At 52.0% G+C, this 18,313-nt stretch overlaps 1 protein-coding gene across 1 annotated transcript; it reads left to right on the forward strand.

The window, feature by feature from the left end:
* The first annotated feature begins 11,387 nt into the window (after positions 1–11,387).
* Positions 11,388–17,975, forward strand: LOC113179122 (gastricsin). The gene is made up of 9 exons (XM_077801926.1): positions 11,388–11,452; positions 12,533–12,683; positions 13,021–13,138; positions 14,045–14,163; positions 14,514–14,713; positions 15,700–15,822; positions 16,360–16,507; positions 17,066–17,164; positions 17,823–17,975. Exons 1-9 carry the CDS (start codon positions 11,388–11,390, stop codon positions 17,973–17,975), a joined length of 1,176 nt encoding a protein of 391 aa, XP_077658052.1.
* The last annotated feature ends 338 nt before the right edge of the window (positions 17,976–18,313 follow it).

Below are 18,313 nucleotides of genomic sequence, written 5' to 3' on the forward strand. Positions count from 1 at the left end.
GTCATTTCACTGATTGCTCAAAGATCATTAGTTTAATGACAGCTTGGGGGTGGGTCAAGGGTCGTGGCCAGGGCCATACCTGCTGACTGACCAGGGGGCTTCCTCAGCTGGTTGCCTCTCCCTTTGCTTTGCCTCTTTGGCTGGGAAGGTGTGGTCCCTTGGGGTCCCTCTCGTTCCCTCTGGTGTTCCTGGGATTAAAGGACCCAGGGAACATATCAACATATTGATGTGGGAGTGGGGGGAATGGTGGCAGTGTACTCAAATACAGTGGCCTTGATCTCACAAGTAAACATTTGGACACAGCGGGGCCCAGATAACAACATCTGGGGTTGTGTGGGCTGTGTCCTGAAAAGGCCCCTGCTCCCCAAAGCTTTCAAACTAGAGAAACAAAGCTCATGAAAGATAGGCGTGATTGCTCAGGGACCTCAGGCAGATGGCTCGACCTCTCTGAACCTGTTTCTTCATCTCTCAAGGGGAACCAATGATCTTATCTCATAGTGTTGTCATGAGTTAAATGAGGAAATTCACCTAAAGCACTCAGGGGTACTTGACACAGCTTGAGCTGAGCTTTGTCATGGTTGTCACAGCAGCAGCAGCTGATGTAGGGACATTTCCAGAAGGAAGTAGACCATGAAGATGAAGATTTGGAGCAGGCAAGGGGACTGTGGGCCTAGCTATTTGTTTAAAGGGGAAAGACTGTATTACTGCCAGGCGTCAGCCATGCCTGCAATCCCAACAGCTCAGGAGGCTAAGGCAGGAGGATTGTGAGTTCAAAGCCAACCTCAGCAACTTAGTGAGTCCCTAAGCAACTCAGTGAGACCCTGTCTTTAAATAAAATATAAAAAGGGCTGGGGATGTGGTTCAGTGGTTAAGCGTCCCTGGTACCAATCCCCAGTACCCCCCCCCCAAAAAAAAAAAAGACTGGGCTACTGGGAACAGAGGAGCAGATGGGGAGAGGGGTGTGAAGAGTAGGTTGGGGTGGGCGGGGAAGGTAGGAGCCACTACCCTTGGGGACAATGGACTGTGAGGAGGTTTGGGGTGCAGACAGGAGCAGGTGTGCACACATCCCCTCACTCCACAAATACTTACTGAGCACCTGCTAAGGTGCCAGGTACTGTGCTGGGGACCCAGCAGTGGCAGGAAGAGATCAGGCCCCTGCCCTCATGAACTTACATCCTATTGAGCGTGAGACAATTGAATAGCAAATAGCCAAGAGTCGAGATGAGGAAAGAGAGAACTTCGAATGAAGAAGGGGCAATGGGGCGGTAGGGACAGAACATCAAGGAAGACCTCTGGGGGAGGTGACACTGGAACAGATGAGATTTGAATGCTAAGACAAAGGCAGCCTGAACAGCCAGGGAAGGGCGTCCCAAGCAAAGGGTGTGCTTTGGCCCTGGCGGGGACAAGTGCTCCAGGGTTTCAAAGGAAGCGAAAGAGCCCAAGGAGACCAGGGCGGCTGTGTGGGGTGAGCGGGGCAGAGGGCTGGAGATGAGGGCATGGGAGGATCCAGGTTTCAGGTCCTGTGAGGCAGAGTGGCAAGTGGACTTTATTTTAAGGGCAATAGGATGCTATTGGAAGGTTCTGAGCAGACAAGATCTGATTTACATTGTTTTTTTGTTTTGTTTTATTTTGTACCAGGGATTGATCCCAGGGTGGTGCTTAACCACTGAGCCACATCCCCAGCCCTTTTTATTTTATTTTTTATTTTGAAACAAGTTGCTAAGTTACTTAGGGCCTTGCTAAGTTACTAAGACTGGCCTTGAACTTGAGATCCTCCTTCTTCAGCCTCCCCAGCTGCTGGGATTACAGGTGTGCACCCCAGCACCCATCTGTATCTTGTAAGTCACCCAGTCTGGCCTTAAATTCAGTATCCTCCTGGCCAGCCTTCTGAGTAGCTAGAATAATAGGTGTAATTCTGACTTAGGTTTTAACTGGGTGGCTCTAGCTGCTGTGTAGAAATGGAGGGCGGGGAGTGAGGAGAGTGGCACCCAAGAGGAGACTTCTGGGAGGGGCTATGAACTGAATGTTTGTGTTACTCCCCAAATTCCAAATTCAAGTAGAGATTCTAAACCCCACTGAGTCAGTAGGATCCCTCCTGGGTGGGATTAGCACCCTTGCTGTCCACTATGTGAGGATGGAAGGAGAAGACAAACCAGGAAGTGGGTCTTCACCAGACGCCAGGTTGGATGGCCCCTGGACCTCAGACTTCCCAACCTCCAGGACTGTGAAAAATACATGCTTATTGTTTCAGCTCCCCAGATTTTGGGTCTATTCTGGTGGTAAACTCAGAAGGCCACTGATGTCATTCCTTTGACATCAATGACACCAACAGATGTCATTCCTTTGCTGTGGAGGGCCAGGGTATGAGAAAAGGAACAGAGGGATTGAGGAGGGCTCTGAGGTTTGGGGTCTGACAACTGAAAGAACCAGGAAGGGAAAGGAACGTGGCGGGAGGAGGGACAGATTCAAGCTGGAGGCCCCTTGACACTGTGAACCATCCCTGGAGGCAGAGGCTAAAGAGCAGGGGCATCACGTACCACTGACTTGGAGCTGAGGGCCCTAAGGGTTCTCTCACGCTGCACAGCAGCCCAGGCCATGTGGAGACCTCACCTCACTACTGTGCCCACAATTTGGCCTCTGTTGTCTGCTGGGACATAGATGCTGAGCCCCCATCATACACCTCTGGCTTTGAGAGATGAGGTCGAGCTGTGGACAGGAGAGCAAATTAATGTGCAGAGTAGGCCAAGGACAAGTCAGCCCAGAGAGCCTGGTGAGTGAGAGATGGACTCACTGGAGAGTAAGCCATTGAAGCCTTGGGCCTGGTACTAGGTCATGGTGGTACATTCTGCAAAGGAACAAAGACGAGACCCTCAGAGATCCTCATGGACCCTCAGGATCACAGCCTCAGCTGCTTGGAGTCTATGAAATATCAGAAGAAGTTCCCTGGACTTGGCAGGAAGCAGAACCACATTTGGCCAGACACTTTCCAAATACCCTCAGAATCTGCAAAAGGGGAGCTTCAAGGAGGAAATCTCGCTGTACAACAGGCAGGTGGAGCCAGGCCCTCCAGATATCAGATGTCAGGGAGTGTTAGTGTAGCTGACCAGACCTTCAAGGGCATCCCTTGGGAGGCTGACACCCCCTGCTCCCTGTCCTGGGCTCCTGGGCCCCATCTTGTCCCAGGTGTCTCATAAGAGCATCCCTGAGCACAGGAAGAGCCCTAGCAGAAGGCAGCCACTCACAGGTACACCTCCTCAGAACCCAAACTGGAGGGCTGGGATCTGGGTGGGACTGCCCTGGCTCCTGGGCCTGGGCTGTAGCCACATTCAGCTGAGGCTGAATTAGCAGCCATTGGGGAAGAAGAGGGGAAGGCTGAGCCTGGAGCCTCCTGAGCTCATTATCAGTGTTTGGTTTGGAACTTTTGGATCAGACCTGATTCCTACTCCTTATAAAGGCCCTCGTGATTACATTCTTGGGTCTTTGATGTGCCCGAGCCTGACACAGGACTCTTACCTCCCTGCTACCCAAGCATACCCCATTCCTCCATCCAAGGAGACCCAGTCTGGGCTCACACCCAGCTCAGTCCAAATAACTCCTTCCCGTGGCCTCTCTGGCTTACGCTGCCTCCTGCGGACCTCCATGAAGCCCTAGCCCTTGCAGGATTTCATGGACACACTGGGCATAGGAGCTCGGGTTCTGGGACTCTCCTGGCAGGCCCCGGGCCTTAAAGGAGAAGACTGGTCAACAACAGGAGGGAGTCTCTGCAAATTCCCAGCCCCCACTGCCCATTGGGTCACACTCTGGAGCAGAAATGGGGGAAGGCTGAGCAGGTCCACAGGTGACCCATGATGGGCCAGCCTGATGTCATTTATCTTGGGCTGAAGTTCCACTGTCCTCATTCCTGTCTTGGGAAATATAGTCACCATATAGCTGCTCTCCCTGATCCTACTCAGTTATGCAGGTGGGTTGTGGTCCTGGGCTGCCACTCTGTGACGGCCCAGGGGAGCAAGGATTCCAGAGACTTGAGCAAGCCTTTTCATCTCCTCCAGTGAGGAGGAAGAAGAGGAGATGGATGAAGACAACAGGGAGGACTTCCTCATCACCACCTTGCTTAGAGGAAGGTGTGGCTGTGTCCTGCGCATAGGAGCCTCCCTGGGGAGTGCAGGAGCCCGTGCACATACACAGGCTGCATGTGAGCACGTGCCCCTGCATGCACGTGCCTATGTGTGTGAGCATGTTAGTGTGTGTGCAAGGTGGGACTGTGGGGCCCTCTGAGCACTTCGCTCAGCAGCCAGGATGCTTTCGGGCACACTTGGGCCTCAAGGCCTCAGCTCTGGGTGGAGGCTCCGCAGCCACTGCCGGGCTCTCTCAGTCCTGTGTTCCGGCTTCACGGGTCCCACTGTTTAGTCTTCCTACCTCAGGCTCTTTGTATGTGCTGTTCTACCTGCCAAAATGGTCTTACCAACCTGACCCATATTCATCATTCAGAACTTAGCAATGGGTCACATTATCTCCCTCCCACAACTGATTAAAAAAACCCTGAAGTTCAGAGAGGACAAGAAACTTGCTTACTGTCACAACTAGCCAGAGGTAGACTGGGATTTGAGCCCAGGCTCCTCTGACATCAGAGCTAAGGTTCTTTCCTTAACACAGTGAGATTCATCTACTCCATGCCTCCAGGTCTGTGTGGGTAGCCAGCTGCCTTGTGGCTTCTAGCACACATACCTGCCCTTGGAGAGTGGCTGGCCCATTTGGCTTCTTGGTGACGCCTTCCTGAGGGTCTATAATTCATTTAGGATCTAGGTCTCAACAGGGTGGCCCCGGCCACTGCCTGGTTTTCTGGCTCTGCCTCTCTCCCTGTTGGGAGCCAGCCTGACCCTCTGCGGGTCACAGAAGCTGGGAGTCCACGTTCTGTGTTCACTGCAACCAAATCTGGCTGATCAGGGCAGAGAACTGGGAGACCTCAAATAATTGACATTTAGTAGGCTCTGGCTTTGGGGACAAAACAGGTAGTTGACTAAGTCAGATCAGTTTCATGTAAATGTCCACTCGATATAGGTCAAGGGGTCCCAAAGTGAAGTTATTCAAACACCAACCTCTTGCTCTTTGCACTGTGTGTGGCCACTAAAGTCCCCTAATGTGGGAGAGAGCATGTTGAGCACAGTACCGTCCCTGGAAGTGAGGGACAGTGGCTAGGGAGGAAGTCCAGAGCTACTGACTGGATCAGATGTGTGGACAGAGCCTCAGACGCAGAGTGCTCCTCGTGGCGTGAGAACTGACTTGCCAAGACTATGAGGTGGAGAGGGCCACCCCTGGGCAGTGTCCTGGCAGGACAACAGGTGAGTGTGCCTGGCCGGACTAGGAGACTGCCCCTGGCAACGTAAGAGTCTGCCAGGGGTCCAGCATCGGGGAGAAGGCAAGAGGAGCCATCTAAGGCCTGGAGGCTCCTGGGACCTTGGGGACTGTGGCTCTCCCTGTCCTATGGTGGCCAGCTGAGGAGACCAGCTTCCAGAAGGCAATATGGGGGTGCAGTTCCTCTGGGAGAAGCCCTTCTCCGGCCTCATTCTAGCCCACTGCATCCATGAAATCAAGGTGTGTTTTTATATACTTGTGCTAAAATGTATTGTAATAAATGTGTGGCTATTCGAAGAAAAAAAGGTTTTGTCTTTATTTCACTGAGTTTCCTCTGCCATGACGGGCAGTGAGTGTCATCATGGTGAATGTGCAGAGCCCCAAGGGCAGGGGTGGCCTCCTTCTTTGCCTTTAGGAGCCTCTGAGGACAGGTGTTTCTTTCTTCTCTCCCTATTCCTTATCTTTCTCCTCTCCCTTCTTATTCTTGTAAAATGTCATTTTAAAAACTTTTTAATGAAGTTTAATACTCATAAAGATGACTTATCAGTAGTACAGCACACTGGCTTCTCATGAGCCGGATCACAGGTCATTGAATCAAAACCAGAATACTCTGCCCCAGCCCCTGTCCAATCTGAAGACCCAGACTCAGCTGACAGCCAGGGCTGCAGCAGGCACAGCTGTGGGCAGGGCCTCACTGGGTTGGACAGCAGTGCTGCAGGCACAGATGGTTATCCCTTTTGACACACAAGCACACACAGGGTGGGAAAGGGCAAGAGGCCATCAAGGTCAAAGAAGCCTCAAGTGGTGGAGATGGGTCTTCTAAGTCAAGTTCATCCCATGTCACACTCAAGTCCTTCCATATGTGCTGAGAGGGCTCAGCTAAGAGAAGTAGGCTCCATGTGTCATCAGAAATCAATCTGTGTGCACATCTCTGACACTGTCCAGGAACACCCTTCATTCTTCTAGGACATATTTCTTCTGAGGAGTCCTGTCCATACCCTTCAAATGCTCCCTGAGGAAGCCTCCGAGTTCTTGCATGATCGTACCTGCTGCCCACGACTGATGGGCCAGGACTGGGTGCCTGCAAGATGAATCTGTCTGACAACTGTTTTTTTCCCCTCTTCTTTACCTCCATTTATCCTTCCCTCCCTCCCTCCTTTCCTTCTTTCCTTCCTTCCTTCCCTCCCTCCTTCCTTCTCTTCCTTCCTTTCTTTCTTTCTTTCTTTCTTTCTTTCTTTCTTTCTTTCTTTCTTTCTTTCTTTCTTTCTTTCTTTCTTTCTTTCTTTCTTTTTTGTGGTACTGAGGATTTAATCCAAGATGCTCTAACACTGAGCTACACCCCTAGCACTTTTGATTTTGGAGCAGGGTGTCCCTAAGTTGCCAGGCTGACCTTGAATTTGCAATTTGCAATCCTCCTTGCCTCCTCCCAAGTCACTGGGAATTGCCCAACTCAGAGAAGTTCCTTAGGAAATGAAAACAGAAAGCTAAGATGCTATTGGTCAGTTCCATGGGGAAAGCCAGCCTACACACACACACACACACACACACACACACACGGTGGGGGTAAATGGCATTGAGACACAGAGAAATGGGCTAGCGGGGTACACCAGACACTAGCTGATCCTGAGGCTCCACCCCCACCCTCCCCTTCCTGCAGTTGAGTTGCTCTGCTTCTTGTCCCTCCATCCACCCACTGCACCCTCTTTCTACCAAGGCTAGACATGCAAGCAACTGTCTGCAAGCAAGGGTAGGTTAATCAACAGATCAGAGGAAAAGCAACCAGTCTTTCTATTTATGTATTATACACACAGGGATTTATTTCTGGATATTTGAGATACAGATAAAATGAACTCCTCTATAGAAGGAGATAAGTTAAATATCTGTGGAATTGTAGGGAGGGTTTTGTGATTCAACAAGTACAAAGCACCCTGCCCAGCGCAGCCTCAGGGATGGGATATTTTGGCAGGGAGTGGGGAGGAGCCCATTCTAAAACATCTGGTTTAGTTTTTCCTTACAGGAGAAATCTAATTAATAAGTGCAGAAGAAATGATTAAAAAAAAAAGGTACACTCATGCTTTGTTGGTGGAACTGCAAATTAGTACAAATTAGTACTTTGGAAAGGGGTATGGAGATTCCTCAAGAGACTAGGAATGAAACCAGATAAATCTGACTTGTCGGTATTTATCGCAAAGAACTAGAGTCAGCATACTATTTACTAACAGCTGCATACCAATATTTATAGCAACACAATTTATGATAACCAGGTAATTGAATCATCTCAGGTGCCTATCAACAGATAAATGGATAAAGAAAATGTGGTGTATATATATACAAGAGAGTTTTACTCAGCCATAAAGAAGAATGAAATTATGTCATGTGCTGGTAGATGGATGAAACTGGAGAATATCATGCTAAGTCAAATAAGCCCGACTCAGAAAGTCAAGAGTTGAAAGTTTTATCTCATATGCAGAGTTAGAGAGAAATAATGATAGAATAAAATTGGGTGAGGGGATCCCTTGAAAATAGAAGGGAGAACAGCAGAGGAAGGGAATTGGGGAGGAGAGAGAGGGAAAGGTGAGGACTACAGAATAAAACTGGCCAAACTATGCTATGTGCATGTATGAATATATCACAATGAATTCCACTTTATGTATATCTATAATGCACAAATTAAAAACCCAATAAATTAATAGAAGGAAGACCAGTAGATTAAAATGTAGGAAATCATGGGAGGGAAGAGGACAGGGAAAAGGGAAGTAGTGGAAACCAAAATGGAGCAGATTATATTATATGCATGTATGAATATGTCAGAATGAATCATCATATAATGCACCAAAGAAATGTTTCTAAAAATGAGTGTGCAGAGCTGGGTATGGTGGCATACGCCTGTAATCTCAACAGCTTGGTAGATTGAGGCAGGAGGATCTCGAGTTCAAAGCCAGCCTCAGAAATGCAAGGTACAGGCAACTCAGTGAGACCCTGTCTCTGAATAAAATACCAAATAGGGCTGAGGGATGTGACTCAGTGGTCAAGTGTCCCTGAGTTCAATGCTCGGTACCAAAAAAAAAAAAAAAATCAGTGGACAGAAGAATGAGGAGAAGCAGGAGGTCGGCACAGTCTCCACTCATCTCCCCAGAAGACTTTTATTAATGACTAAGCACAACAGTAAGTTGGCAGGCGAGAAACCTGCCAGATCCCACCTTAACCAAGGGACAGAGTCTAAGTGAGCAGGAACAGGACACCTGGGCATCACGCCATCCGGACAAGAGGGCTCATTCCCCCTGCAGCATTCTCCAAACACCCCCCTTCACCTCACCATGAGAAAACACCAGCATCACCTACAGCCAGGGGCAATCTACAAAGGGACTGGTCAGGACAACAAAAAGTCACAAGGTCACAAGGGACAGAAAACCAAGGAGCTGGCACAGATGGAAGGAGAATGAAATGATCACCAAGAGCAATGTGGGAACCTAGACAGAATCCTGGGCCAGAAAAGGGGCATTTGTGGCACAAATGGTGACATTTAGATGAGGTCTGTAGAGTCCTTGATAGCTCTATATCAGGGTAAATTCCTGATGTAACCAGGGTAGGATGCTTTTTGTGTGAGTTAACATTAGGGGGTCCTGCATGAAAATTAGGAGGGACTACTCCTCACTGTGTCACAACTCTCTGTGACTCTAGAGTTATGTCAACATTTAACAGTGTATACCCCTGAGCTTGACAAAAACAAACATCAGGTCCAGAATGTTCCCAGTGGGTTTGGTTGAAGTAATGGTGAAAATATAAAACACACACCAACACTTAAGCAAAATTCAAAAGCCCAAGAAAAATAGCTGAAACCTTAACTAAACACGCACTTAGATAACTGAGAAAGACTTAAGGTTATTGAGTAATTGTCCCCAGAGCTGAGTGGACAATCTCAGGGTCAGAATCACAGGGAAACTGAGATTCCAGGGCCAAACTCACGCCTATTACAAAAGAGCCCTCTACCAGTACTCCTTACGAAGTACCCCTTCAGCCTCTGCTTGGATGTCTCTGTCATGGGGAGCTCAGCACTTCACTCCTTTGATGAGTGTCGGGGGTGAGCCCAGGTGCTGCTGACAGCAGTGAGAACTGGAAACAACCCAGTGCCTAGGGCCAGCATGAGAGAGCGCCAGGTAACCTCTGCAAGTGTTAAGTGATAAGGAAGTGGCATATCTTAATGCATGGAAAGGTGCACATGCCGCAGTCCTGTGTGATAAGAGCAGAGCTGTGTTTACACACTGACCTCAGTGAGGTTCAAATCTAAGTGTGCACAATAAGGTCTGCAAGATAATGAAGGAAGGAGCAAGCAGCTGCACTTTGAAGAGTCCTTACTATTTTAAAAACTTAATTTATTTTTTTGGGGGGGGAGGTGCTTGGGGTGTGGCCTCAAGCATACTTGGTGAGTGCTCTACCATGGAGCTACACCCAGCCCTGTTTTGATGGTTTTTAAAGTTATATATGTGTAGAATTTAAGTGACATTAAGTATGCAGAATTTTTAAAAATTAGTCCTTAAAAAGGACTTGGGGATTGTCATTTCATGAAGAATTGAGAGAGCTGCAGGGAACAGTAGAGTTGGGAGGATTCTAAGGCTTGGTCTGAACACTGTAGAAGAGAGAAAGGATTGCTCTCCGGCATGGGTGAAGAATGGCCTATGACAGTATGTAGGCATGCTATGCACTTGTCTTTATCTTTAGAGTAACTTCTAGTTCCCATTGTCATGTTATAGAACCTCTGAAAGGGGCTTTTGTTTTGTTTAATAAGCCAAGGAAGAGGCCTTGCCTTTGAGTGACAGCTGTAGGATTTGGAGCTGGAGAATTTGTAGGAGGCTTACAGCTAGAGAGCAGGTGGTGGAAGGGGGAGGAGGAGTACAGGTCATGGAAGAGTGGGTATAGATGAGGGACGGGCCAGCAGAATAAACAAGACTGGGAGCCAGAGAAAAGACAGACCAGGGCTCCAGGGAGGCAAATGGTGGACACAGAGGCCTCTCAGGAGGACTAGGTCAGGGTAGAGTTGCACTGGGGAGAGACAGTGAAGAAGTGGACAAGGACAGGGGTAGCCCTTTGCTCATGCCCTGCTCCAGGCTTCCCTCCACTCTGCTGCCCGAGGCATGGCCAATGCCCAGATGGAGTATCCTGTGAGTGTGACCTGGGCGTGTGCTGAACTAGGATGAGGGTGTCTCCAAGTCCCCTGATGGATCTGGAAAGCCTCTGAAGAGACCCCAGTCAGTGACTCCTGCCACTGGCCTCCAGCCCCATCCCCAGCATCAGAACTGCCTAGTTACCAACATGTCCTCATCACCATGCTACCTGCTGGCCTGGGATCCCCACACGTACCCGAAATCTATCCCCAAGATGTTGGGGTGCGGGGAGCCAGGACTTGAGTCAAACCACCAAGGGCATCGCTTAAGCACACAGTTCTCAATGATGTCATCCCAACCAGGGGACATTAGGCAACCCCTAGACACATTTCTGATTGTTACAGCTCAGGGACTGCTTCTGGCACCCGGTGGGCAGCCACCAGGATGGTGTGAACCTGCCTACAGCACACAGGAGAGGGCCCATGACAAAGATCCTGTGATCCCCACAAGACTTGCTTGTCAAGAAACCCTCCTACGTCCCTATGCCCCTCTCTCTGTCTCTGCCTCTTTGTGGCCCTCACCCCCAAATGCCCACACCAACCACTGGTTCCTGGAGGAGGGGCAGCTCTGCCCCTCCATCTTATGGCTACTTTGTTCTGTCTTATCGCCCGTACCTCCTGGCCTCTGCTGTTGGATTCAAAGTCAACAAGTTGAAAAGTCAGCTGTGGCCATGGTCCAGGGGGAAAAACACAGTAACAATGGCTACATGGTGTGCAGGGGACACCCTGGTTGGCGTCATGCTTGCCCAGGGCACGGAGGGAGGGACTCGGCCACATCCAGGGGGTATAAAGAGGGAGAGCTGAAGTCTTCACTCCAGTGCGACTGTGGATCTCAGAGTGGCGCTTGCTCTGTGACCAGCTGGGAATCGGCATCATGAAGTGGATGGTGGTGGCCTTGGTCTGCCTCCTGGCCTTGGAGGCGTCGACTACACTTGTCAGGTGAGTGTGGGCCTGGCTGTGGGTGCAGGGAACCTCAGGAAGCCTGCAGCCCTGTATGGAGCAGCTAGTCAGGGGGCAACAGCTGTGTCTGAGCGGGATTCCCTGTTGGGCCAGGGAAGGCTGCCCTTGCTGGAGCCTCCCAGACTGAGGGTAGAAGATGGTCCTGAAGTAGAGAGTAGGGCGACTAGGCCCACGCTGGCCATTGCTAAATGGGTACCGTTTTTTCCTTCAGAAGATAACAGTCCTTTCTAGAGAAGAAAAAGATAATCCCGCCAAAAACTTCCATGAGAGCCCAAATTTGCTGGAAGAAGCCAAAATCACTTTAGCAAAAAAAAAACAATACCTGTAAACCATTATAACATGTTGTGTTGAAAATTCAGGATGGAGCAGGTGTCCTGCCTCAGGGGACAGCAGGACTCCCCGCTTGCCACCCTGCCTGCTGTGCCACCTGGGAAGAGTGCAGAGGGCCTTTCCTGTGTGCACTTATAGCCACACATTCAATCAGCTGCAGACTAAACATATTAGGGGACAATTGCTGCTCCCCTACTCGATGGTGTGTCTTATAGGCAATACATGGTGCCAGAATGCACTACAGGAAGGGATGTGAGTGTGACCTGGGATGAGCTTTGCTGTCTCTGAGAACTATTTTATTTTATTTCTACGTTTTCATGCTGCTGGTGACTGCACCCAGGTCAGGCACGTGCTCAGCAAATGTTCTCCCACTGAGTCACATCCCAGACCTGAACCTTAAACAACAAAAGAACAAATATCAGCAGACATCCTCTGGAAGGTGTAAAGTCCCAGCGTCCCAAGTCCCTCTCCCCTTCATGGGAAGTTTTTTCAGGGTCTCTGCGAACAGAGGCCAGGGCAGGAGCAGGACCCCTGAGAGGGGCTGAGGGCAGGCATGAGGGAAGTTCATTGTTTCCTGAGTCTTGGAGAAGTGCTGAGTGAGGTTGAAAGAAGTGGAGAAGGAAAGAAAGAAGAGGAAGAGGGAAGGAGGCGAGGGAGAACATCAGGGAGAGAAGAAATGAGAAGGCAGAGGAAGAGGGGGACCCTGCCCTGACACCCAGCCTCCCCTAGGGTCCCCCTGAGGAAAATGAAGACTATGCGTCAGACCATGAGGGAAAAGGGCTTGCTGGGGGACTTCCTGAGGACCCACAAGTACGACCCCGCTCAGAAGTACCACTTCAGCGACTTCAGCGTGCTCTATGAGCCCATGAGCTACATGGATGTGAGTCCTAGTCTCTAGGTGTCCCTGTCCCTGCTGCCAAAGCTGGGGACTCCCTGGGTTCCCACCCTGAGGCTGCTCCCTTCTCCCAGTCCTGCCAGCCTGGGCCACCCTGCTGTGAGTGGCCCATTGGGCAGAGCATGGGGAGGGCCCCAGCTGACCTGGCAGCTGACCCACAGAGACCACGTGGCTGCCCTGGGCAGGCTGGGACTGAGGCCTGTGTGTCTGGGACCCTGGCTTCTGCTGGTGCTGTAGGGCAGGGCTGGCCGTCTTGCTCTCCCATGGGAAGCCTGACCCCTGGGTCCCCCTAATGCTCACAGCCGTCCCCATGGCTCCCCAGGCTGCCTACTTTGGTGAGATCAGCATCGGGACTCCACCCCAGAACTTCCTGGTCCTGTTTGACACTGGCTCCTCCAACCTGTGGGTGCCCTCGGTCTACTGCCAGAGCCAGGCCTGCAGTGAGTGCTGGGCTGGGCAGGGAGGACCCTGGGCAGGGCCGGGCACTGGCATCTCCAGGGATGCAGGCAGGGAAGGGTGCTCACTCCTGAGGAGGACCAGGGACTTGTTTAGGGTCTCAGTGCATCAACAAGCCAGAGGGAGGAGGCTGGCCCTGTCCAGGGTGGCCCCTTGCCTTGCCTCGTGTCAGGATGGACCACTTCATCTCTGCCGTCCACCTCACCCCCTCCAGTTCATTCTGCCCCACCCTCTCCTGCTCCTCGGGCAGTGCTGCTCCTCCTGTCAGGATGCTGTCCACTCTGTGCCTCGCCCTCCACTCTCCTATCCACTAGATTCTCCCTGAGCGTCTCCAGGGACTGACCACAACTCTGCTGGACGTGGTCCCTGTCCTGGAGTCATTTAGGGAGACAGAGGATCTTCAGTTTCTTAAGTCTGCCCTAATTCCTTCCAAAATCTTGGGGCTGGAATTCAGACATCTCTGTCCACCATGGGCACACCCCATGCCATCTCCACATCCCACTATGCCCAGCTCCTGGGTGAATTGAGGTTGGAGTGAGTGGATTCCTCTCTAGGCCTCCCTCCGACTCCTCATTGGATGAGCATTTCCCACTAGGCTTTGTGCCAGTTTCTGGTGGGGTAGAGATAGAGGTGGAGGCTAGGGCACCTGCTTACAGGGTGGTCATCATCCGGGCATCCAATTACCTGTGAAACATGGGCTTTTTGGCCAATGCCTTCCAACTACTATGAGCCAGGGGCCAAGGCTGTCAGCCCCTCCTTGGTGACCAGGTGCGGGTGCTGACGCCTCAGGCTGGGAGCTTAGGCTAAGGGCCAGGCAGGGGTGCAGCCCATGAGCCTGAGAGCCAGGCAGCCCTCTGCTCACCCCTGGCCTCCATGGCTCCCTCCTGCAGCCACACACCCTCGCTTCAACCCCAGTGAGTCCTCCACCTTCTCCACCAATGGGCAGACCTTCTCCCTGCAGTATGGCAGTGGCAGCCTCACTGGCTTCTTCGGCTATGACACCCTGACTGTGAGTGCTCCAGCTGCCACCCCCACCCTGGATGGGGGGTGTGAGAGGGTGGGGACCTAGATGTCCTTGTTCTTTCCTGTCCAGGGATGGGGCACCAGAGTGACCAGTCAGGCATGGTGCCTTTTTTCAGGAGCTTAGAACTGGGGGGCAGAGGTGTGGGCATGGGAGGCTACAGTGGAGGAGGCCCTTGGAAGAGAAGTGACAGTTGGGATGCCTGTGGAGAAGTGGGCAGATGGGCCAGAGAAGGAAGGAGGAGGGACGACCATGGAGGGTCTCTGGTGGCATGGGGCAGGAGGACATAGATGCAGTCAGAAGTGTCACCTCCACTCCAATGTGTCTTCCCCCCACAGGTCCAGAGCATCCAGGTCCCCAACCAGGAGTTTGGCCTGAGTGAGCAAGAGCCGGGTACCAATTTTCTCTATGCACAGTTCGATGGCATCATGGGCCTGGCCTACCCTGGCCTGTCCTCGGGAGGTGCCACCACAGCCCTGCAGGGCATGCTGCGGGTGGACGCCCTGTCCAGCCCCGTGTTCAGCGTCTACCTCAGCAAGTGAGAGACTGCCCTGTGGGTCCCTAAGTCCTGCCCTGTACCAAGCCCTGATCCCTTGGGGATGTGGAGACCTCCCAGCAGGGGGTGGCTGGGCCACACTTGTTCAGAGCCTCAGCTCCTGGGCTTTGACTCTCCTGCTCCCCTGCCTCTGCCCAGTCCACTCTCAGAACACAGGATGGTCTCTCCTCTTCAGTCTCAACTTCTCCCTGGTGTCGCTGCTCTAATTCCCCATGTCTTGGGCCTGCCTGCTGCTCTGGGCCCCGAGAGGCCCCTGCCTCGCCTGTGCTTCTCCCTGAGGCCTCTCTGTCCAGTGACCTGCTGCCTCTCCTCCTGCAGGGGTCCTTCTAGGTCTTGGAGTCTCCTGTTCTATGCCCTTGACTATTCCTCACCCACTGTCCCCAACAGCAGGCCAGGTCAGGAGGGGCCTGGGCCTGGCTTTTCTCTCTTGCTGTCCAGCTTTCTTCCTCTCTACTGTCTAGAGTCAGTTCCATCTTCTTGCTGTGGCTTGGTCTCCTTATCCTGCTTTCAACACATTGACCCTGACACTAACCCTGGGGCTCATTTTGCCTGTTTACACCTTCATATGAAACTCCAGGTACAACGCACTCTGCTACCACTAAGGGGAATCTTCTGGAAGAAACATGGCCTGTTTTTCCTTCCCCTTCACCAAAGACCTGCCCATGTCCACTTGCAAAGGAAAAGAAAAAGTTGGGTATCGGTGAGGCTCCTACTGACAGGGTCGAGCAGTGGCATGAAATTAAAGGCAGAACATGGTAGTGTGGGTGGGGTCTACAGAGGAGAAGCTGCCAGACATTGAGCACTGTGGGGCAGGGCCATTCAGAAGCCTGACAGTACACATGGCCCTGTCTTCAGAAAAACCCTTTGGAAACCAGGGAAGGTGCTCTTTCCCTGTGAAGGTGACTTCTCCATATATGCATCCCCTTCCTTAACCTCTCCCTCACTTTCTTTGCCTGTGTGTCCCACAGCCAACAGGGGTCTGAGGACGGAGGAGCAGTCATCTTTGGAGGTGTGGACAAGAGCCTGTACACAGGGCAGATCTTCTGGGCTCCTGTCACCCGGGAGCTCTACTGGCAGATCGGCATCCAGGAGTGAGTCTGGGGTGGGGATCCCTGGGGACGCATCTTCCTTGGAGCTGAATTCTGGGCACCTGTGGCACATGCACATCCAGGCTCCACTGAGGTGGGGGCACCAAGGACTCCTGCGGCCTGCCCTCCCCAGAGCCTCAGCTGGCCTCCATAGGGCCATCAACCCTGGGTCTGGAGTAAGGGTTAGGGGGGCACATGTGGGATCCCAAGTAGTGGAGAAGCTCCTGTCCTATCACACAGGACACCACAGATTACAACCTGAGGTGTGTGGGACAACTAGTATGTTCCTTGTTCTTATAACAAACACGATAACCCTGGATTTCAGCGCTTCTTAAAACTTCCTTGAAGTTTTTAGAATATATTCCGGGGTCCTTTAGGTGACCCTGCACCGACTCAGAGGGAATGTGAGGCAGGGGACAAGCTGCAATGGCCCTGTGGGGCCCTCATCTCCATCGCATATGCTTGCTCCCTGTGCCGGGAAGGTCTCCCCTGGCTGCCCTGACCTGGTCGGGCTGAGGCTGCCCTCTTCTTGCCACCCAGGTTCTATGTTGGGGAAGAGGCTTCTGGCTGGTGCTCCCAGGGCTGCCAGGCCATGGTGGACACAGGAACCTCTCTGCTCACCGTGCCCCAGCAGTACCTGAGCTCCCTTCTGCAAGCTATAGGAGCCCAGGAGGGCGAGTATGGACAGGTGGGTGTGGTATGGATGTCCCATGGCCAGGTCAGGGTCAACAGTGGTGTTTGACCAGTGGTGTTTGTTGTTTCGTGGGTCCCTGTGAGTGAAACTTGGGGCCAAGTAAGTGAGTAACAAGGGACAACTCTCAATCCACACCTCTCTCTCCTCCACACAGCTATGCCCCCTCACTCCTGTGTGTCCTGGCAAATGAGATGGGTCATGTAATTAGCCCTTCCCACTAGGGGAGGGAGCCCTGGTCTACTTTTTGCACATGGCTGTGTGGTTTCAAAGGACACCTTCGGGGAAAGGGCAGCGATTCAACCTCTCAGAGGGGCCATTCAGGCAGGACGAGGGTCTTTATTGGGGCACATTCTCAGATCCCCTCAGTTGTCACCCGCTCTAACTGCATATGTGGGATCCAGATGTTATCCACATAGTATTTGTCCTGAACTTATCTCTCTCCTCAAATAGCTGGCCTGGGGCTCTAGTGGCCCCCGGGGTGCTTAGCAGATGGGTAAGCAGGTGCTGTGGGGTGGGGAATGAGGGGACCTGGAAGAACCTGTTTCTCTGCAGTTTTTCGTGAACTGTAATGACGTCCAGAACCTGCCCACCTTCACCTTCGTCATCAACGGGGTGCAGTTCCCTCTGCCGCCCTCTGCCTACATCCTCAATGTAAGTCCTGGTCCCTGGGGCTGGGCCACTGGGGTGGAGGAGCAGGTGCAGCCAGAGAAGCTCCACCTGGCCCTGTGTTATTTCCCAACTCATGCCATCTGGGATTATCCCCACCAGAAGAGTGTCACCCATGATCAATCAGTCTCTTAACCAGTGGAGAGGGGCTCTGTCTAGGGCTAGCCACTGTGTGCAGCCTGGTGCCTAGGCTTCCCTTTAGGTGAAGGGAATTGTCACAGTATTTGATGGGGAGATTCTCTTTCTGTTTTACAAATGAAAACCTGGAGGTTCAGAGAGGTTCAATAGCTGATCCAGCTGCACAGATGATGAAGGTGAAGGCAAAGTCTGAATGCAAGCTAGCTTTACTCTAAGCTGAACCACCATTCTGACTTTTGCCAATGAGGAACAGAAGGGAGTTTTAGCAAGAAAAGATACCCAGCATGGAAATAGGTGACCCTGCAGAGGCCACTACAACCTGTGTTTACCACTGGAAAATCCCTCCCACCAGGCCCTCTTGTGATACATCATCTTCTCTATGAGCCTTCAGGGCCAGTCCTTGACCTGCTCATCTCCAAATGTGTGCCCTTGACCAGGGCTCAGGCTAGCAGTGGCCAGGTCCGTATAACCGAATGAATGAGTGCTGCCTTTCTCTGTTGAGCAGGAGAATGGCTATTGCTTGGTTGGACTGGAAGCCACCTACGTGTCCTCAGCAAATGGCCAGCCCTTTTGGATTCTTGGGGACGTGTTCCTCAGGTCCTACTATTCCGTCTTTGACATGGCCAACAACAGGGTGGGCTTTGCCACTGCCGCCTAGACGTTCCTCCTGGACACCTGGGCTCCCGTCCTCCTCCTGGCCCCACCTTGCCTGGGGCCCTCTGTCCTTCCTCTCTGCAATGTGCCATTCTTTGTGGACCTTCCCTAATAATAAACAGTATCCCATATTGTCAGCCTGTTGTTTTTGGAGTTTTCTTGTGTCCTGGAAGTAGTTGTGGGTCTCAGGGAATGGCAGAGTGGGATTCAGGACAGGTCTCACCCTGATAGATATGTGGGGCCATGATGTTCCTTGGTGGGTCATTGAGATTGTAAGTGAAATGGGTCCTGAGTTGAGGCTTGGAGATGGGCTCTGTCTTCCTCAGAACTTGGAGTGTCTTC

This window comes from Urocitellus parryii, chromosome 8 (genome assembly GCF_045843805.1).
Source record: "Urocitellus parryii isolate mUroPar1 chromosome 8, mUroPar1.hap1, whole genome shotgun sequence".
Lineage (NCBI taxonomy): Eukaryota > Metazoa > Chordata > Mammalia > Rodentia > Sciuridae > Urocitellus > Urocitellus parryii.